General features: G+C 31.4%; 1 protein-coding gene across 2 annotated transcripts in view; it reads right to left on the reverse strand.

Annotated features, from left to right (window-relative positions):
• Positions 1–594: 594 nt before the first annotated feature.
• Positions 595–19,271, reverse strand: part of LOC129939863 (neuroligin-4, Y-linked) — a 286,993-nt gene continuing 268,316 nt past the window's right edge. For both annotated transcript variants that reach the window (XM_056048040.1, XM_056048041.1), the window contains exons 7-13: positions 18,771–19,070; positions 18,593–18,629; positions 7,723–7,935; positions 6,100–6,238; positions 5,101–5,252; positions 4,866–4,978; positions 595–1,952 (exon numbers count right to left, since the gene is read on the reverse strand). In XM_056048040.1, coding sequence (XP_055904015.1) covers positions 1,054–1,952; positions 4,866–4,978; positions 5,101–5,252; positions 6,100–6,238; positions 7,723–7,935; positions 18,593–18,629; positions 18,771–19,070 — 1,853 coding nt within the window. In that variant the 3' untranslated portion in view covers positions 595–1,053. The remainder of the gene's footprint in view (positions 1,953–4,865; positions 4,979–5,100; positions 5,253–6,099; positions 6,239–7,722; positions 7,936–18,592; positions 18,630–18,770; positions 19,071–19,271) is intronic.

Genomic DNA, 19,271 nt, shown 5'->3' on the forward strand with positions numbered 1-19,271 from the left:
TAAAAGTAGCCTGGTATGCGATTCCAGTTAAAAGATGCCAAGACCTATTATAGAGTCATAATAAATAAAAGTCAATATTTAAAGAATTGAATGAGAAAATCTATGTTTTTATTTGAACACGAAATCGTTTCTAATTAGCTGTCAATGGCTATATATATTTTAAGAACTCGACCCTTATGTTATTAAAACACTTAATGTATCATTTGTTAGATCTAGCCTGGAATATGGTTGCATTATTTGGGCTCCTCATTAAAAGACTGGAACATGTAAAAAAATAATTAAGTTTAAAAAAAACATGTGTAATGTTTAATAGTAAATCTTATTTAAAAGTAGATTTTCTGTATGCCTATCTTTTATCCATATCGATACTCCAGCTAGAGCTTCTTGAAGGGAATAGTTCAAACTCTATTTTTATAAATTCTGAAACTACAATGTTTTTAAATCAATTAAATATTATTCGATAATTTTTTTTACCACAAAATATATTTATGTCCTTATTTAAAAGATGTTTTCTTTTTCTATTACTTAGATATGCATTCAAAAAATTATATTTTGACTTCACTTCTTTGAACTTTTTACTTTACTTTTAAAAAGAAAATTAAAAACTTTATAAATTAAATTAAAACTGTTTTCTTCACTAAACACCGGATTATCTGAATTATGAAAAGTTCGAACACTCGTATCTATAATAATTATAATATTTACAATTTTTTAAACAACTCAACATTTCGGGAAACAAATTTCACAGATCTACATAAAACTTTAGACAAGAAGAAGTACGTATTAAGTAACAATAATTTGACTAACAGTATATTCACCCTAAAAAATTTTAAAAATGTTTTCTTTTTGTTTTTTATCTCACTACTCTTAGGTTATACATATTATAATTAATTTACAATCGAAATCTATTCATAAATTGTCTATAAAACCTAAAACGAAAACTTGTACATATACACAAATTAAAAATGTAGTTCTACAAAAATAATATAGGTGTTTTATATAACAAATAATAATCAATTACAAATCACATTTAAAACGTACGGTTAATTAATGTCACACTCTCAGTTCATCCATAATGCTTTGGTTCGTCTGATTACTTTGGTTGGTCATGCCTGACTGTTTCATGCAACTTTTTTTTGTTAACGTGCCACACTGATTGCCCATCACTTGTAAGGCATGTGAAGGTGGCATCATTCCTCCTCCACCGCCACCTCCTCCCCCATCTGGGGTGGATTTCATATGTTTTGGCGGAGGTGGCGCTCTGTGTGGAATGTCAGCAAATTCTGGCGGAGGCAACTGATGGTGCTGCATGGGATGGTGGTGGCCTAATATAGTCCCTGGATCGCTTTTTGTGTGTATTGTTAGGGTCTCCAAATCACCGCAAATATTATTAGGCATTTGACCATTCTCGTTGCGCTTCTTCGTTTGGTTGCGGGGTTCGTTTAATCGGGTCTTGTCCCTCTGATAGTAGACACCGGCAAAGATAAGGACGTTCAAAATAAGGAGACTACAGCCGATCGCTATTGTCACACTAAGCGCCGTACTATAAGCAGCAAAGCCATCCTCTTGCGGGGATGTTGTACTATGGCCACCAGGGCCTCCGCCTTCGTCCATCAAATCCATTGGATCCAATGAGTGAGGAACTTTTTGGTTGTACCGACTGCTGGAGCTATTGTTATGGTGCAACGAGGACGACGGCGATGATAAATTGAGTAAAGAGAATACTTGGGACGTGAATATGGTGTAGTTTGATTGTGTTCGACCACCCAGGGGGGGATTTAATGGTTTAACTGTTGGCTCTGCTTGTTGCGCGGCAATAGGATCATCATCGTCAAGCTGATGATGCGATGCGGGCACATCATCACCACCCGGCTTATGTAAATCTGGTATTAAGTTCAGCCAGAACGATAATCGGTGCGCTCGATAATGGTTTTTTAATTTCGGTTTTGTATCTGTAAACGAGAAAAATCAGTATGTGAATGACACGTCGAGATATGCGGGACTCTAAATTGATTTGCAAATGGTTGTGGCTTTGTTCTGTGTATTTATTAAAATTAATTATACTTGATAAAAGAAGTGTTTTTTATTTGTATGATTTCTTTAAGCTTTAAGATATAGATTAAAGAAATTTCAATATCTGCTAGTTAAGAAATTACTTTGTTGTTTTTATTTCTTTAAATTAATCATCAACTTGCAAAATTAATTTTAAAATATTAAATAAAGCGTTATACACTACCAACCAGTAGAATGGGTCCACAATTTGCAAACGGTTACTTTCTTTGCTAGCAATTTTGTACCGGAAACATTTATTGCCTTAAATTTTTGCTCTCATGATAGTGATTGATAGCGTTTATAAGAGATGCGGATGCCAAGCAGTATACTTTAATAATATCTAACTGAAATTTAATGGTTAAATAAGACCGCACATCCCAGAAAAAGGATTTTCATTATTGGTTCAGATTAGAACCATGTAACTTACCTATTCTAAAATCTTATTATGTCGTTATATGGTGCATGAAAATTAGTATAAGCTGAACAGATTATATCCCTTAACAACTGAAACACTTTAAATATATTCTTATATATTGACCAAACTTTAGTGCATCAAAGAGTTTGATAGCTTTGTTGCATCTGGTATAGCCACAGCTTAACAAAAGATGGAGGATAGAGCTACATGCAATGCAAGCATTAAGCTCCAGGTTTTTTTTGGAAAAGTGTATTGACAGAATTATCTCATCACTAACATTCTTGACTATGTTAAAAAGTTAATAGACCAAGTAATACACACTCCGCTGAATATTACTTGAATACGCACAAACATTTTTGAAAATCCTTTCACAATTTTTCCAAATATTGAAGGTTTTTGTGACATCTTCAAAAAAATGTATCTAAATGTATAATGTCTTGATTTTGCCCACTTATAAAGTATTTCATACGTTGCTAAGAAGTTTTTTTTGAGTCTACTGAATAGGTACAATGAAAATTTAATCGTTGTTTATGAGTATTGGATAGTTTAAAATAACAATTCTAGTGTTTCAAGTGAATTTCAATTTCTGGTCTTAAATTAAACGAAACAAACTTAAGAAAAAAACGCAATTTGACGAACAACGGAAAGTTATGCTATAAGATTTTTTTTCAAAACTTAAATAATCTTGAAAAATAATGGTATCACGAGGTCCGTAAAGCTGGAAACATCACAATCGAATTTCGAGATTCTAATGATGCAGAAATTTAGGGCTCTTTTTGCGCTAATTTAGTGATCTAATCCCGACTTGGTTCAAAAATCGATTCTGGGGTCCCCAGCTTGATGTCAAGCTCTCAAAGTTGAACTTTTTGGAGATTTTCTAAACCAAACAAAATATAAAAATCTAATGATGGGGTAATTTAGGGCTCATTTTATGATAGTTAAGAACTCTTATCGCGGTTTGGTTCAAAAATCCCTTCCTCCTAATAATTAATTTCAAATGTTATTAAAAAGGAAAAAGTACTTTACATAGCACTAAATTAAGTCAAAAAGAGCCCTACATTTCTGCATTATTCGAATCTCGAAATTCGATTGTGGTTTTTCCAGCTTTACGGAATTGGTATCACGTCATTTTTTTAGACGATAAAACTTTTTAATTTCCTTGTCCCTTTTTTAATGCTGTGTTTGAGGTGTTCTTATATTAAAAGCTTTCAGTTATTATGGAACTGTTAAGGTTGAGGTGTTTGCATCTTAAATGACTGTATCTGGGTATACAAGAATATAGTATATGATAATAGCTTAGACACAAATTTGAACTTTCTTCAATAACTGCCTAAACTGATCTATACGTTACTAAATAAACTTGGGGATGGTTAGCATCCACAGTAAATGAGTACCTAGAATAAGTTAGCTTTTATCGAAAATCGTTAACTTTATCAAAAGGCTGTACCGGAGCTAATTTACGAAATTATTAAAAGGAAAGGAGGAAGTACTAACTACAAAAGCTTGTTTTTTTTCAATCCAATAGCAGTTTTAATTTTTCATACTTAATCAATTGATTTAAAAAAGATATTCCATTTTTCCAAGTATTAAGCCTTGCATGTGGGCTAAAGAAAACTAGTGTCTGATTTTGGATAGTTCTTTTCGAACTCGTTTTTTAACATTTCAATGGCTGAAACACGCTTCAGCTTCGGCTTGGCCTGACATTTACGAGTTCAGCCATAGGAATTCAATGCGTGCTATCACAATGAAGCTTCGACCTCACGTTTCATTTAACAATCGTAAGAAAATAACGTAATGTTACGTAATGTGGCTCAAAACGGAAGACTAGTTCAAATTTTCTGAACATTTGCTTTCTCTGACAGCTCCACAGCTGTAAAAGTCAACACACAAAATACATTTGTTTTGGAGGGATTCCCATTGGTTATTATAGGATGTGTAAGCTACTCGCTATAAATTTAATTTTTTCGATTTCGAAACTCATATATTTTTTTTATTTTGACAAAAAAAACAGCTGCTAATGACAGAAGTGCTATTTTAGAAATGTCATATTGAAAGTGTCATTCAAAGCAAACTCGAAGCAGGCCCAACGTAACGCAGACGAAGCCGAAGCTGAAGCGTGTTTGTGTTTCAGCCATAAGTGATAAGATGACGCAGTACCCATATTTGAATAAAATGTAAAAAGTATTTTAATATGCAGTTAAAGCGAAAGATACAAATAACGTATTTTCAAAAATAAACTTTTAAACACAGTACACAATTATATACCTTTTTTGAAACTAATTTTAATCTTATGTTTTGTCTATATATGTTTATCGAGTTAATATAAAAAATACACTGTTACACTTAATATTATTCATAGAAAAACTTTGAAATCTAATGAAGAACTCAATTAACTTACCGAAATTTAAATATTTCTTGTGAACACTTTCGTATGCAGTCCATTCAACAGTTTTGTATCTGCTTCTTTCTTGTCTACTCCCATGATCCCCTTCCATTTGTTCATTTGGATTCCTATAATTTGTGATGTGTTGCAAAGATAAGATAAAAGAACAGTTATCAAAGACGGAACACTACATACAGTCAGAAGAGAGAGTCTGTTTTTGAAAATAATTGCAAAAATAAAAACAACTTACCCTTTTCTTACGAAATTCGACCAATAAAGCATTACGATTTCCGACAGACCAATTTCAGACTTTGTATAGTTTCTGCTGAAGTGGTGGAATCCACCCACTAGGGGTGCACCAAAAACATATGGCAACTCCTCACCGTGAATACATCCTTGTCTCTATATGTAAAAACAAATGAAAAATAAAACAAGATATCCTTTTAATGACTTCCAATATAGAAAGGTATATTTTTGTATTGCAGAAATGTTCAAAATCCAATGAAACGATGGTAGATAAGACATCCTCTCTTAGTAATAAAGGTCGTCTTCTTGTTCAGCTTGTATAATTTATTTTGATATACACTACGGATGCTTTAGACTGTTTTGATGTGTGCTGTACAAGAGTTCGATTTTTGGTTTTGGTATTCGGGTTTGTTATACGCAAACAGATTTTTTATTATTAATTTCACATCGAGTGTTGTGTCAAAATTTTATAAAATTTAGAGGATCGATTTCTTGCATCTTGCCCTGAGATGTATACATTGCAGAGGTATGTAAACAAAAATCGAATGCAAGCATATTAGAACAATAATTGGAAAATTCGAGGCCAAATACATTGCATATACTCGTAAAGTACGTAAAGAGTTCTGGCAACATCCTCAAGCATGTTTGCAGAATGTTTCGTTAGGTTCCTTTCGGAAGAATACATTTTCATTCCTTCTCTGTAATTGAGAAATTATTGTTGATTCGACACAATATCTGATGTCATGTGGTGAACCTATAGGTCTAGGTGGAAAATAGTAATGACCATATAGAAACATGAAGCTTTCAAAGTTTCCTTTGTTTGGCTACTGTCTCACACTCGCACTGTATAGTAAAACAAAAGATTTTAGAGTGAGCAGCAGAGGTATAAAGGTTTCACCATATATGTACGAGTATACAACGACTTCCTATGTTTCAATGTGTAACTGCCTGATGTGTATGCATATGTGGTTTGTTCCAGGATACCTCAGACATAGTTGCTTACCTGTGGGAAATCTCCATACTTGGTTTGATAATCGAACACGTACAAATAGGAATTTCTGTGGTCAGCTGAATGCAAATCTACCGTTTGTGCAGCTGGTGCAACAACCTGAGCATCACTTAGTGCTTCCAATGTCTCATCTCTGCATAGTTATATGAAAAGAAAACAAAAAGGTTAAGAAAATTAGGACTGTTGAAAAGAATAATTATAATTGAGATATTAGAAAGTAAGTTTTTGCAATGTAATTTCTTTGAATGTTTCGTTAAAATTTAACAACCAGGGGTTTCATTGCTTCTTCTTGTTGTTAAGAAAATTTTTATTAAAAGAAGTTAAAAAGATAACTATTGATTTTAACAACTTTTGCAATTCACTCTAAAATGTATGTATAATGGTTTGCATTATTCTGAATTTTTATTGTTTTTCAAATAAAAAATAAAATAATTTATGAAACAAAAAGAGCATTCTTTGAAAAAAAAAAATTTAATAGAATTGTTATTTAAGTTGAGGAATATGGAAGGGAAGAAAACATTTCGCAAAAGAATTTGTGGTCTACATTTTTAATACTATTTTAAGGTTCCGTTACCAGTTTTAATTAAGAAAGCGCAGTTTTAATATTGCTGTTTTTCCAGTGCAAGAATCTGATTTCATAATGATGTGTTCGTGTAACGACTAACGCCACATGTTCTTTTAAATGCTTGACAAGATAAGAAGCAACGTCTTAGGAACCTCTTCCTCCTTCAATTTCATCCCTGATATTCATGTATCCTGTATTGTTATAGAACAATGTTATTCTAAGCTGTTTCTTTTGTAGAATGTCATTGATATTGTTAGTCTAATGCTTTTTTGCAGATCAAAATGAAGTACCTACGTATGGTTTTCAGTTTTTTTGTAATGCTTTTTTGAAGATCAAAAGGAATTACCTACGTATATGGTTTTTCAGTTTTTTTTGTAATAATCTTGAAATCTTTGTCTAGCTGCTTTTGCTTTTTAATGACGGAGTTCTTTTTGGATTTCTTACTCGTTCTTAGTGGATTCATTGCATGCTCCTTCAAAGTTCAAATGTAAACCATCACAGGTTTTGCATGTGGTTTTGAATACATTATTCTTTAAATAAACTGTACACTTCAGTCATTGTAAGGCCGGGGTGTAAATACGACTGATTAAATCCATGAGTTATCGTTTTGCGTAATTTGCTTTTGACATTGACTATTTCATTAAGACGCAGGTGCAATAAATGGTTCAATTCTTCAAAGTCTATTGTCAGAAATAATGTCTTACTAAAAAAGTGATTCAGCTTCGGGCTTACTTTACTATTACACGAATTTATTACACATTTCACTTTTATTGTCAATAGTTGCATAATAAAATTTCTATAGGTATATTCAAAAAATATATATTATAAAATAAATGTTTTGTGCTTAGATTCCCCGTTGTATTAAAAAAAGAACGAAACCTTTCTTAAGCAAAAAGCTCCAAAGTTCCATAAAGCTCAAAAAGTTACTCATTCTAATTATCAAATCTGATAACAGGTTTGATTTCTGGTCTTGTTTGAAACAAAATATACATGACATAGAGACTAACTGGAAAATTCGAATTTATTTAGTTTATTGATAATTCTTTTTTTACCTGATATTAATTGGATGCTGAACTGGTCGTTCCCAATCAGTATACTCATTTACAATGGTTGCAAATATTTCATTCAAATGATAGGTATACGTATTTCGGACATAGGCTTTAAGAATTTTAGAACGTCTATCTGCTTCTATGCCATATTGAACATCTCCAGAGTTAAATGAAAAGAATGCTTCAGCACGCGTCACTCCTGCCATTAAATCGTATCTGTAAATTATAAAAAAAATGTAAATGTAATAAGCATCTGGAATTTATACAATAATGGTAAAAATAAATATTTTTTCATCAGAATACTTAGGGTTGGGATGGAAATACTGTATGGATCAAAATACTGTATTTAAAATACTGTATCTCAAAATACTGTATTTCAAAATATTGTTCGTATAAAATACTGCATGATTAAAATGCTGTATCTCATAATTCTGTATTTTGAAATTCTGTATATAAAGATTCTGTATTTCAAAATGCTGCAAGTAAGGCTAAAAAATAAAAATCGTTTTGATTCTTCCTTCCAATATTATACAGTATTATGATATACAGTATTTTAAATGTACAGTATTTTGAAATGCAGAACATTGACCATACAGTATTATGACCATACACTATCGTAAACTATCATACAAAATGTTGACCATACAGTATTTTAAAATACAGCATTTTAATCCGCTCCCGAATATTTAATAATCGTTTTAAATATTATATTTTATTAGAATTTATTGTTAGTGGGGTTACATTTTTAAGAAATGTTCAATTTTTAAGAATATCAATACAATTTTGAATTAGGTACGATAAAATAATCACAATGATCGGTTGAAAAATTGGTACAACTATACAAGTAGTATATATTTTAACTACTGAAGATACATTCTTGATATTCAAACATTTCTTATAACAAGGCATGTTTCACAGTACTCCCAGGTTAATATTCCAAAACTTAAAACATTTCGACAACAGGGAATTATAATTAAACCCACCCACATAAAACATTTGGCTTAAATAAGTTATGAGTTGGTAAAGATATGCGTATCCGGTCGTATCACCGTATTGTTCACTTAAGTACCATAAACTATATCTTCATTACTCATTTTCAGGAACAAAAAATACAGACTCACAAAATCTCTTTCCCTTCTCATGAGATAATTATTAAAGACAATCTTTAAATGTTATTTCTCAATTTTACAACGAAAGGATTATTTATCAACCCGATGACATCCGCCCAAATGCCAGTGCCAATATTGTTCTTTGATTGTTCCAATAGTTAATTGCTAAAACATTCTTCTATCAAACCATTATTTTTCTCCTCGTCTCTCAATCTGGGCTCAACCATACTCTATCAGTTATTCGAAAAATAATAATTAATGAAGACAATTCGTAATAATAAATGTGTTGAGAAGAGTTGTTGCCAAATGTTTTGATAAAATGTTACCTCTACCACCACCATCATCATCGTCTTATCATATCATATCAAAGAACAAGCGAGCAATGTTTTGCACCTCAATGAAATATTTATAATAAAATCTTGTATTACATTCTGTGAGTTTTAATGTTCCCTATAGGATGATTTAATGTTGAAATCATGATTTATTTAAGACACAATAAATTCTGAAACAAACTAAGAATCTGCCATTGGAAGTAAAGAAAAAAGATAATTACATACAAAGAAGCTATACCTATAAAGCTAAGTCTAGGGAGGGTGTCATTAAAATTAAAACAATCATCACCAGTAAATAAACATAGGAAATGCTATGATATAACTTTCATCTCTGAATAAAAAAATAACGTTGAGAAACCAAAATAACGACGTTAATCGAGAAATTGATAAAGATAAAAAAGAATTTGTATGCTAATGAACAAAAAAACACAGCACAAACATTATTCATTTCAACATTATATTCCTCTCTTTATTATATTAAGAATTATTAAAAAAATATACCTTTTTGATTCTTAGGATTTAAAAAAATTGATTTTGATTAAATTTTCTGATACACTAGATTATACTGTCTAATTTGATTGTTGGTATCTTAAGTATCCTTAAGAATATAGATACGGAATCGTGAATTAACTTCTAAGGTCTTGCGATTTTAAAGTCACTTCCAATCGTCTTTGCTTATAAGCGGGAAATGGTTGACCGATATACGACCATAAATGTCATCATAAAAAAATTGGGACTATACAAATTATAAAAATTACAAGGATTTATAAATCTTTCCAACCACTTTTTATTTATTTATTTATTTACTAGCTGACCCGGCAGACTTCGTACTGCCTCAATCGATAAATAAAAAAATTAATTTCAAAACAAACAAAACGTATTGAATAAAAAAGCATTTTTTTAATGAAGCTTAATTTAAAAAAAAAAACAGTGTTTTCCTGAAATACTGGCTATAAGGTTTAAATTTTTATTAACAGACACACACTGTTATGATTTTGTTAATCAATTTAAAGCTTTCTCATAAACTATATTTTTTGTTTTGTTTTGTGATGTGTAAATACGGTAATTGTACATGAGCAAAACAGGGTAACTCCAAGTTGATTCCGCAAACTTCTAAAGACTGTCCTTATGATTTATTTACTGTCATCGCAAAGGCCAGACGTATTAGAAATTGTAAGCGTTTAAAATCGAATGGTAAATCCGTTGGAATCGTCGGTATTCGTGGGATCAAGACATCCTCTCCTTTGTATATTCCTTTGCTTCACAGACGTTATTCATCACCTTTTTCACAGCCAGTCTTGTTCCATTGCATGGTCGAGGTTAATTAAAATTACGCAGCATGATGACAACTGATCCAACTGGGAAAACGCGCTGAATAAGCTCTTCTTTTAAATATGTGATGTGACAGAAATCTGTGGGTAATGTTATGAATCCGGTCTAGGTGTCCATTGCAACTTTATTATATCTAATATCTAACAACTGCTTCGCAAACACATTTGCAGTTTCATCATGTTGCAAAAATACTCGCATGATAGTTGTTAATTGGAGTGTCTTTACGTACAAATTCGATGATTTTAGGCATGCATTTAGTTCATCAGCAACAGTTGATCTTGGAATAACTGAAAGAGTCTGACGAAAACCACCTGACAACAGAATCATGGCCCCACCAAAAATATGTTGGTTGTTACGAAGATCTTTCAATGTTCTGTCCAGCGCCTCCAGTGACCTCTTATGGGCCATTGTGCATTCATTACAAACAATTAATTTGTATACCTGTAGGATATTGGCCATTGCGCTATTTTTGGCGATATTGCAAATTGGTGTTTCGGTGCTTTGCTTGTTTAATGGTAATTTCAATTCAGAGTGCGCAGTTCGTCCGCCTTTAAGGAGAGTAGCAGCTATTCCAGATGAAGCCAAAGCTAGAGCAACATCATTTCGCGATCTGATCCTCGCCAAAAGCAATGAAATTATGAACGTCTTTCCGGTTCCTCCCGGAGCAGCAAGGAAATAAATTCTACCAGGTCCACTGTTCACAGCTTTTATCAAAGTGTCGTACACATTTCTTTGCTGTTGATTTGATTGAGGAACATTTGTACGAACTGTTTCGGCCAATGCTTCAATGTCGTACTGTTGTTCCCTTCGCATCTCGTGGTTTAATGCATCGTGCATATGACGATTGGGTGCTGTCATTCCCAAACACGATAATACTTTATTTGGTATCAATAAACATATATCTTCTATCATGATCAATGTCTTATTGCAAAACATCCAAACAAATCTTTTGGATTCGAGGGGAAACATGTCGATATGATAATCGCAAACAAAAATTAAGTTTCGCGAAGCCGACCAAATTAATTGGAAATCAGTACTACTAATAGTTTATTTCATTTTTTAGATCCTCCAAAGCGCACGCGAAAATTATTTTTATAGATGTTATTGAATTTGAACTTTATGCAGCGGTAATGAATTTCAAATGGTCAACTTTGACGTTAAGAACACACCTTAATTGCTTAGACGACAGTGAGTGATTATAATTTAATATGAACTTTATTCAATAGCAATCAACTTCAAATTGACTCTAGAAAACGTTTGTATAGGAAATAGAAAAGAACTGTTTTTTATAGTTTTTCCGGAATTTATTCGATTTTTTCTCGCCTTTTAAACCTTCCCTTGACCTCCACGAATATTTCAAGACTAAGGTAAATCCGTTTCGCCGACCTGAGCTTTTGTGAGACTAACGAAAAATATTCCTATATTTTTTAATTCATTTTATATATTCATATGGTAAATTATTCATATATATATTTTATCTAGTTATTGTTAAGTTAAAGTTAATTTTTAATATTAAATACTTTTTCCGCTCATTTACAACTGTTTTTTGTAGCTTTCCCTTCTGATTGACCATTGATAATTGTAATACTAATAATATTTGTTCAGTTGTAATGCAGAGTTATACCAAATTTCTGTAAATTATTCAATAAATGTTCTTATTAAGAAGATACGTTAATAATTTGAGCTACAACAAAAATTCAAATTCCTGTCGTTTCTTTACTAAACCAACAGCACAGTATGTATGGATTTTATTATATTTGTTTATTCATAAGGTTGATGTTTAATTATAATTTACAATTAAAAGGATTGAGCTAGGACATAAATATTAATCTGTGAGCATAGAAGGGGCTCTAGATAGTTTGTTAAGTATATTTTGAAATATGCTGACTATGACTAACATTTTAAGTTGAATTTTGAATATTGATGAATAGCGGATAGTGTGAGTAGGGTTTTATTTACCATAAGGATGGTGAAAAATATGTATGAGAAGCAACAAGAACGAAGGTTGCTTGTTTATTGTTTGAATATTCAATTCAAAGAAGACCAAAGGAGACTATATTCTGAGTTCAAATTCACCGTTAACAAAAATTATAACGCATTTATTTCGTAAAGACTTCATTAAGGATTATAAAATTTTTCTTTCTTTGGTACCGTTCACTTATGGTTCAGTAATAAACGAGAGTTTTTTTAGGGGTGAGTTGTGTGTTTTTGTTAAATTTATTCTTCAAAATAACTTCTACTTTCGCTACTAAAAAAAAGTATTTCTTGGTGAGATACCAGTCCTCAAACACATTTTTATACAATTTTTTCAGGACGACCTAAAAATATTTTTTAATAGAAATATTTTGTTGTTCCAAATACAAGAAAGCTCCTGACCGGAGCCAATGTAAACACTTTTTTTAAAAATTAAAAATAAAGTTGGTGGCATACTCCGCCACTCCCTGTTTTGCTAAGTTCAAGTATATATGCCCAGCCGCCAATGACTAAACCAAACACTAACACTATGTAATCAGCTTCAAGTGTACCTCGTTCCAATATTTTGACATTACAATGGTGGAGAAGTCGAAAAAAGTGGGTCTCTCGATTCCGTCCGCCTGTCTTACCTTGCCCCTGCATGACAAACGATTGGAACAAATAAGTTTAAACTTAGAGATTAAGTCTTTGAGCCAATTCGAGTCAGGTTTTTTGTTTCATTTAATAATACTTAAAATAACAGTACACTCCATTCATATTTATTTGCCAAGAACCGAAAATTAAAATTTTCTCAGAAACAAACCGATAGATCCCATAAAGCCGTTATTATGTTTTTAAGTTTTCTCAACTAGTCAACCGAACTCAATAATTTTATTATTATTAATTGTATTCTATGTCAAAGTTCAATGCTTTTTAAAAAACAACTTTTACATATATAGTCACTGAATGTTGCAGGCGCTCAAAAGGTGCGATTTGATGGTGTATGACAAAGCCTCCCGCACTTTCTTCTGAATTTCTTATCTTTCCCTATTTTGAGCAAGCAAAAAAATAAAAAACCCATTCAAGTTGCTTGCAGCTAATATTTATTTTTTATCAATTTTTCTTTGAGTTTATTCAAGCTTTCAATTTTCCTTTGTTTTGAGTTATCCTGAAACAAAAATAATGCCATTCAAATACCATAACGTTAATATTAACATCACCGCACGAATTATTTATCGTTATTCACGATAACGATACATATTCTTTAGATTCGTGCAAGGACTATGTCAACTATGCTTTCTAGAGAAGATGAAAAGGCATAAGAAGAAACTGAAAATGAAAACGAGTCATTTTTGGTCCTAGCATCTGCTGGATTTTCGATTCCTATTCTAGAATAACCAATCTGTGTAGGTCGTTTTATATTATGAGCACGTTCGGGAAGCCACAGACGTTTTTCATTTTCTATCTTCATTGCCTGGGAGCAAATACATTAATAACCAAATAAATTTATAAGAACTGAACTACCATGGTAATCCGTTCTTGAATAATATACCTTACTTTTGACAGAAGGAAGCTACATTTTTTTAGCTTAGCTATACATGATGACAATATATACTTATGTATAAGCATATGCTGACACTGTTGAGTACCTAAAGGCTATATGCTTGCTAAATGCAAAGTGGATTAGAAAAAGGAATGAGTATTCAATCACATATATAGATAGGTTCCAAAGTGTATTAGGAGGAAATGAAATATCTTATTGCTGATGTGGTCAATAATGATAATATTTATTTTGACAAGTTCTATTAACCCTTTATGGACCAATTTATGATATTCAATTTTCATGTTTACTAGAATGACAGAAAGTAGCAGATAGGTCATTTCTTCGGCCTCATACAAAATATTTGTTTAATTAATAAGTTTTGTAATTAATTATATTTTCAATGTTAAGACTAGTATAAAGTTGAGGTTTTAATCTCAAGTAGATATCAAAGCTAAGAAGGTAAAAATGAATGCTATTATTAATTACAGTATTTCATTTATTATACCAAGAGAATGTGAAACTATTTAAATGATAAATAAGAAGCAGAGATTTAATAGAAAACCTTAACACTTTACTGGGTAAGAAGTTACAAACAAGAGATCATTGATAAAAATAAGGAAGAGCTTCGGAGACAAAACGGAGCGTTTGGGCACACCAGCGTTTATTTTGTGAATATCAGATTTGAACCCGTCCAATACTATTTCAATTGAACAGTTTGAAAATGAATACAAAATAATGAATATAGATTTACTCTTGAACAACTTTTGCAAATCGTGAAAATTTTTTACCAACATAATGGTTCGTGCGACGCATCGAAACATTTAATTTTTTGAAGGAAACTTTTGGTGAGAGATTTATCTCGCATTGTTGGTTTGTGGCGTGGATCCTTAGATCGTGCAAATTAAAGACGTTGGATTCCTTTTGAAGTGATTATGTGAAGCAACTTGTCTACACACATAAACAAAAGACGATTGCCGCCTTCGGAACTGGCGTTGAAATAATATTAGGGTAATATTTTGGTCTTATTCTCAAAAACCAACGGAGAATTTTCAACATATTTTCAAACGAATTCGTTAGTTTATTAAATATTTTCCACTTTTTATTGTTTTATTTCTTTTATGGATATAATGAAATTTTTAATTCTTAATGATTTTTTCGAAAACACATTATCATTCAAGACACTAGGTCTCAAAACATTATGTCCCACAAACGCCGTAAATAAACGAGTGCTTGTGTTGTACCAGCAATTGCGACTTTTCTCTTATAAAGGCTTGGTTTATTTTCCAACCAATTTTTTACCAACCATATATTGTGAATAATTTTCTTCGAAAAAAATATATTTGTTCAATATGCTTATTGAAAAATGGACGGGTGCTCTCCCGATTTAATGTTCAACCGAGGCAAAATAACAAGGAGGTATTGAGTTGAGAATTTCCCTGATCTACCGTCCAAACAGAGAACGATAAGGCCCTTTATACATTGTCATTGATAGTTTAAAACAAGAATGGCGAAGACACCAACAATTTTCGGATACTATCAACTTACAATCCAAAAAGTTACAACGGCGGGACTAGAACACATTTTCACATATTAGAAGTTAATTGATTTTATTTATTCCTTTAAGTAATAAATGTATCGAGAGCCGATTAGCTCGTTGACTCCATTTCAGTCAAAGTGAAAAATCGCAAGGCTTTTTGTCGATAATACAAGCGAACTTGTTTAAAAACGATGTAACTTAGGAATATAACTACATCAAATAAGAAGATAACTGGTACATTACAAATAAAAACTGATTAAAATAAATATTAGTTTTAAGTAGATACAAAGCTGCATTATTAAAAATATTTAATGACTATTATTGTTATTCTGAAAGTGAAACAAGTTAAAAGTTGTCATTTTCACCTTGTTTTTAAATGCTACATTCATTGTTGGTATAAAAAAGTGTATACGTTTTTTTCTGTTTTTAAACAAAATAAAGTAATCAAGGGAGTAAAGGTCAAAATTTAATTTTAAGTATAAATCTACTATTAGACGGTCAACGTAATGGCTGTCAACGCTTACGATTAAACACAGTTTTGACTCAATGCAAAGACAATTTTCTGTGACCGTGTAATGTAATGAGTATATGTAATGGGTTAATTTCGGGACTATCGGTCATCGCATTGACAGTGTCTCAACGTTGTAAGGGCAGAATTTAGGGAAATTAAATTGACCCTTTATTTTATAATTTATTTTTAATCTCGATCTCAACCGAAACAATGGAAATAATAAAACGAAATTTGAGATAGCATGTTAAACTGGCAATTATCATATTTTATCAGTGTTGATCATAAGCAAAGTATGAATAAGAAAAATGTGACAGTTAAAACAGACTTTATCTAGCGGAATTCCGAAAAGCTACAATTATGCCAGTTAAATAGTAAGATAGACATTTTATATTATTCTTTCAACTCAAAAATCGTTTTTTTAACCTGCATCTTAAGCTTAAGATGATTACCTATTATGTAATTTTATAAGTGCAATTTTAATCAGCTTCCTTCGCAAATTGTTAAAGAACTGTTTCTATGACCAATTTGTTCAAAGGAAAATAATGAGCTACGTGATGGGAAAAAATAATATAAACTAGCTTCGTCTTCATTCTTTTTATTACATAAAAAGATATTTCTGAGGAGTTGGAGAATAAAGACTACACAGATAGATTTTTAACAATTTATTGCTTAAATGCAACAATTTATTTTTTAAACTATAATGATGAAATAATAATAAAAAGTACAATTTTGATTGTTATGTTCTTTTACTATGAACAAAATAATAGAAACAAAATTAGAATTTCATTTTTTTTTGTAGTGAGAAAGTAACTTTACGGTAAAATTGTTTCAACTTCTTTTAGTATTTTGTAGTGGCACCCTTATTTTTAATAACTACTTCAACTGTTTACCTAATTAAATTCATTATGTCTCCACGGGTATGAAGAACTGTTCCCCACAATTCGTATCTATATTGGGATTTACAATCTCCGATCCTTCATTGATTTTGGTTTAATGTAAGTATTTTTTAGCAAATTTGGGTCATTATTCTGCACGAACTCCCATTTAACTGTAATCAATAGCGCACATTTTAATTTTGATCCAAAATATTGGACCAAACCATTTTATTCCACCACCGTGTTTCTCTGTGTTCTTTGTGTATTTTGGGTTGAATTCCTTGTTCTTCGGCCTTCTCACAAACATTTTTCCATCGCAACCGAACAAATTGATCTTCGTTTCATCGATGAAAGTCTTTGTATGCAAAGGTAAGTCTGTGCATAATGGTTTTCATGTTCAAACACGGCACTTTTCGTGGAAATCTACCAGGAAGACTTTCTTCGGTTTCTTATTATTCTAAATGTTACTCATCCGTTAAATTTATTTTTGAATTCCTCTCAAAGAAAAAAATGGTTTCTTCTTACATTTCCTCTCAAAGAAAAAAATGGTTTCTTCTTACATTTTCTTATTAAGAGTGAAGCGTTCTGATACACCTGATAAAATGTTGAAAGAACATGCAACTTTTGACATTAACTGCTTTAAAATTGAAATAGTATCAGAGTTTAAATATTTGGGTATAACTATTGATAATAATGATGGCTCGAACATGTTTCAAATCTAAAAAAATATTTACGTTATTGTATTCGTAGTTTTTTTCGACTCAGGCATTTCTGTGACAGTAAAACACTTAGAATGGTTTATTGTGGAATATTTCAATCAATATTGCAGTATGGTTTCAGTTGTTGGGGGGGGTGCTTACGATACAATTTTCCAACCAATCCTTGTTTTACAAAAGTGCGCTATAAGAAAAATACTCAGAGCAAATCGTATGGCGCATTCTATGGTTCTGTTAAGGACATTGGGAATTCTGCAACTAAAACACTTATATTATTTAAAAGTCTTAAAAATATTTTCTTGAGAGGTGGTTATATGCAGAGTCACTAGGTATTTGCATAGCAATTCGGTTAATTCTGTTCTCGCGCCATCATTTCGAACTACACATTTCAGAAACTTTTTCTCCGTTGTATCATTTAAATTGTTCAATCGTCTGCCTATGAACTTTCGGTTTATAAGATCTCTAAATATTTTCTTAAAAATTGGTAATAAATTGTTGTACACCCCACATTTTGAAGGTAATTTTCAATGACGTGACATTAACACTATTTTATTTTATTTTATTTTATTATTTTATTATTACTATTTAAGAGTATTACCTATTAGGTATGACTAAATATAGAAAGACATACGACAAAAGACTTGATTACTAAGAAGACATTTGTTTCTATTTTCTTTTCCAACATTGTAGTATAAAATACAGTTGAATAAAAATGAATTGCAATAATTATTTTTTTGAGAGTTGTTTTTCTAATCTTCGTTTTTTATCCTGAATTTGTCTTAAAAAAGTATTTATTTAGTTATCTCAACAACCTCGTTCATTGCAACAAACCTTGTTTAAATGAGTTACAGACATTAAGAACGCACTGTGTCTTAAAAATAAATTACTTTTTAACATATTTCAATTCACTTATATTTGGACCAGTATTTTATAATGAAAGTCATGTGTAATTCCATTTCACTTACCTCGATAACTTGTTTATGGCGGTTTTCCTCATGAGAACTGTAGACAAACAAAATGAAAATAAAATTATATATACACATTCGCATTTGTTGCTTGTATCCTTAATAATGTTGTTATATTATGTGTTTATTATTGTTTAATTAACCAAACAGATTTGAAATCAAAATAAAATATAATCACCAATATTCTCTTGACGACTACCCATTGTAGCGTAGGATGCAACTGCTTCGCCACCATCAATGACCACACCATCAATGCTAGGTCCGAATGCGTAACCGAATTCAGGTTCACGTATTGGCACGGACAATAATTGATCGAGTGGTTTATCCCGCAGGCACTTCATGAGGTGAGCATGTGGCAGTTCGGGTGAACAATTAACATGATGCGCAACAATTGCTGCGTACTTTGATGGATTATCAACCAATGACCATGGTGTTAGTCCGGAACCAGACATTAGGATAGCACGATTGAAAAGTAATCCTGAAAATAAACATATGTATGTATGTGTCAGTACATATAATATATACGTGTATAATATATTAGAAAAGCAAAAGACAACTACATACTAGTACATAGTTTAAAAATAGAATGCGATACAAAAAAACTTCTTGCGGATATTGGCAACTATGTTGGAACTTTGGAATCTAATTGGCTGTAATGGGCTTCTACGTACATTGGAAC

This window comes from Eupeodes corollae, chromosome 1 (genome assembly GCF_945859685.1).
Source record: "Eupeodes corollae chromosome 1, idEupCoro1.1, whole genome shotgun sequence".
Taxonomy (NCBI): domain Eukaryota; kingdom Metazoa; phylum Arthropoda; class Insecta; order Diptera; family Syrphidae; genus Eupeodes; species Eupeodes corollae.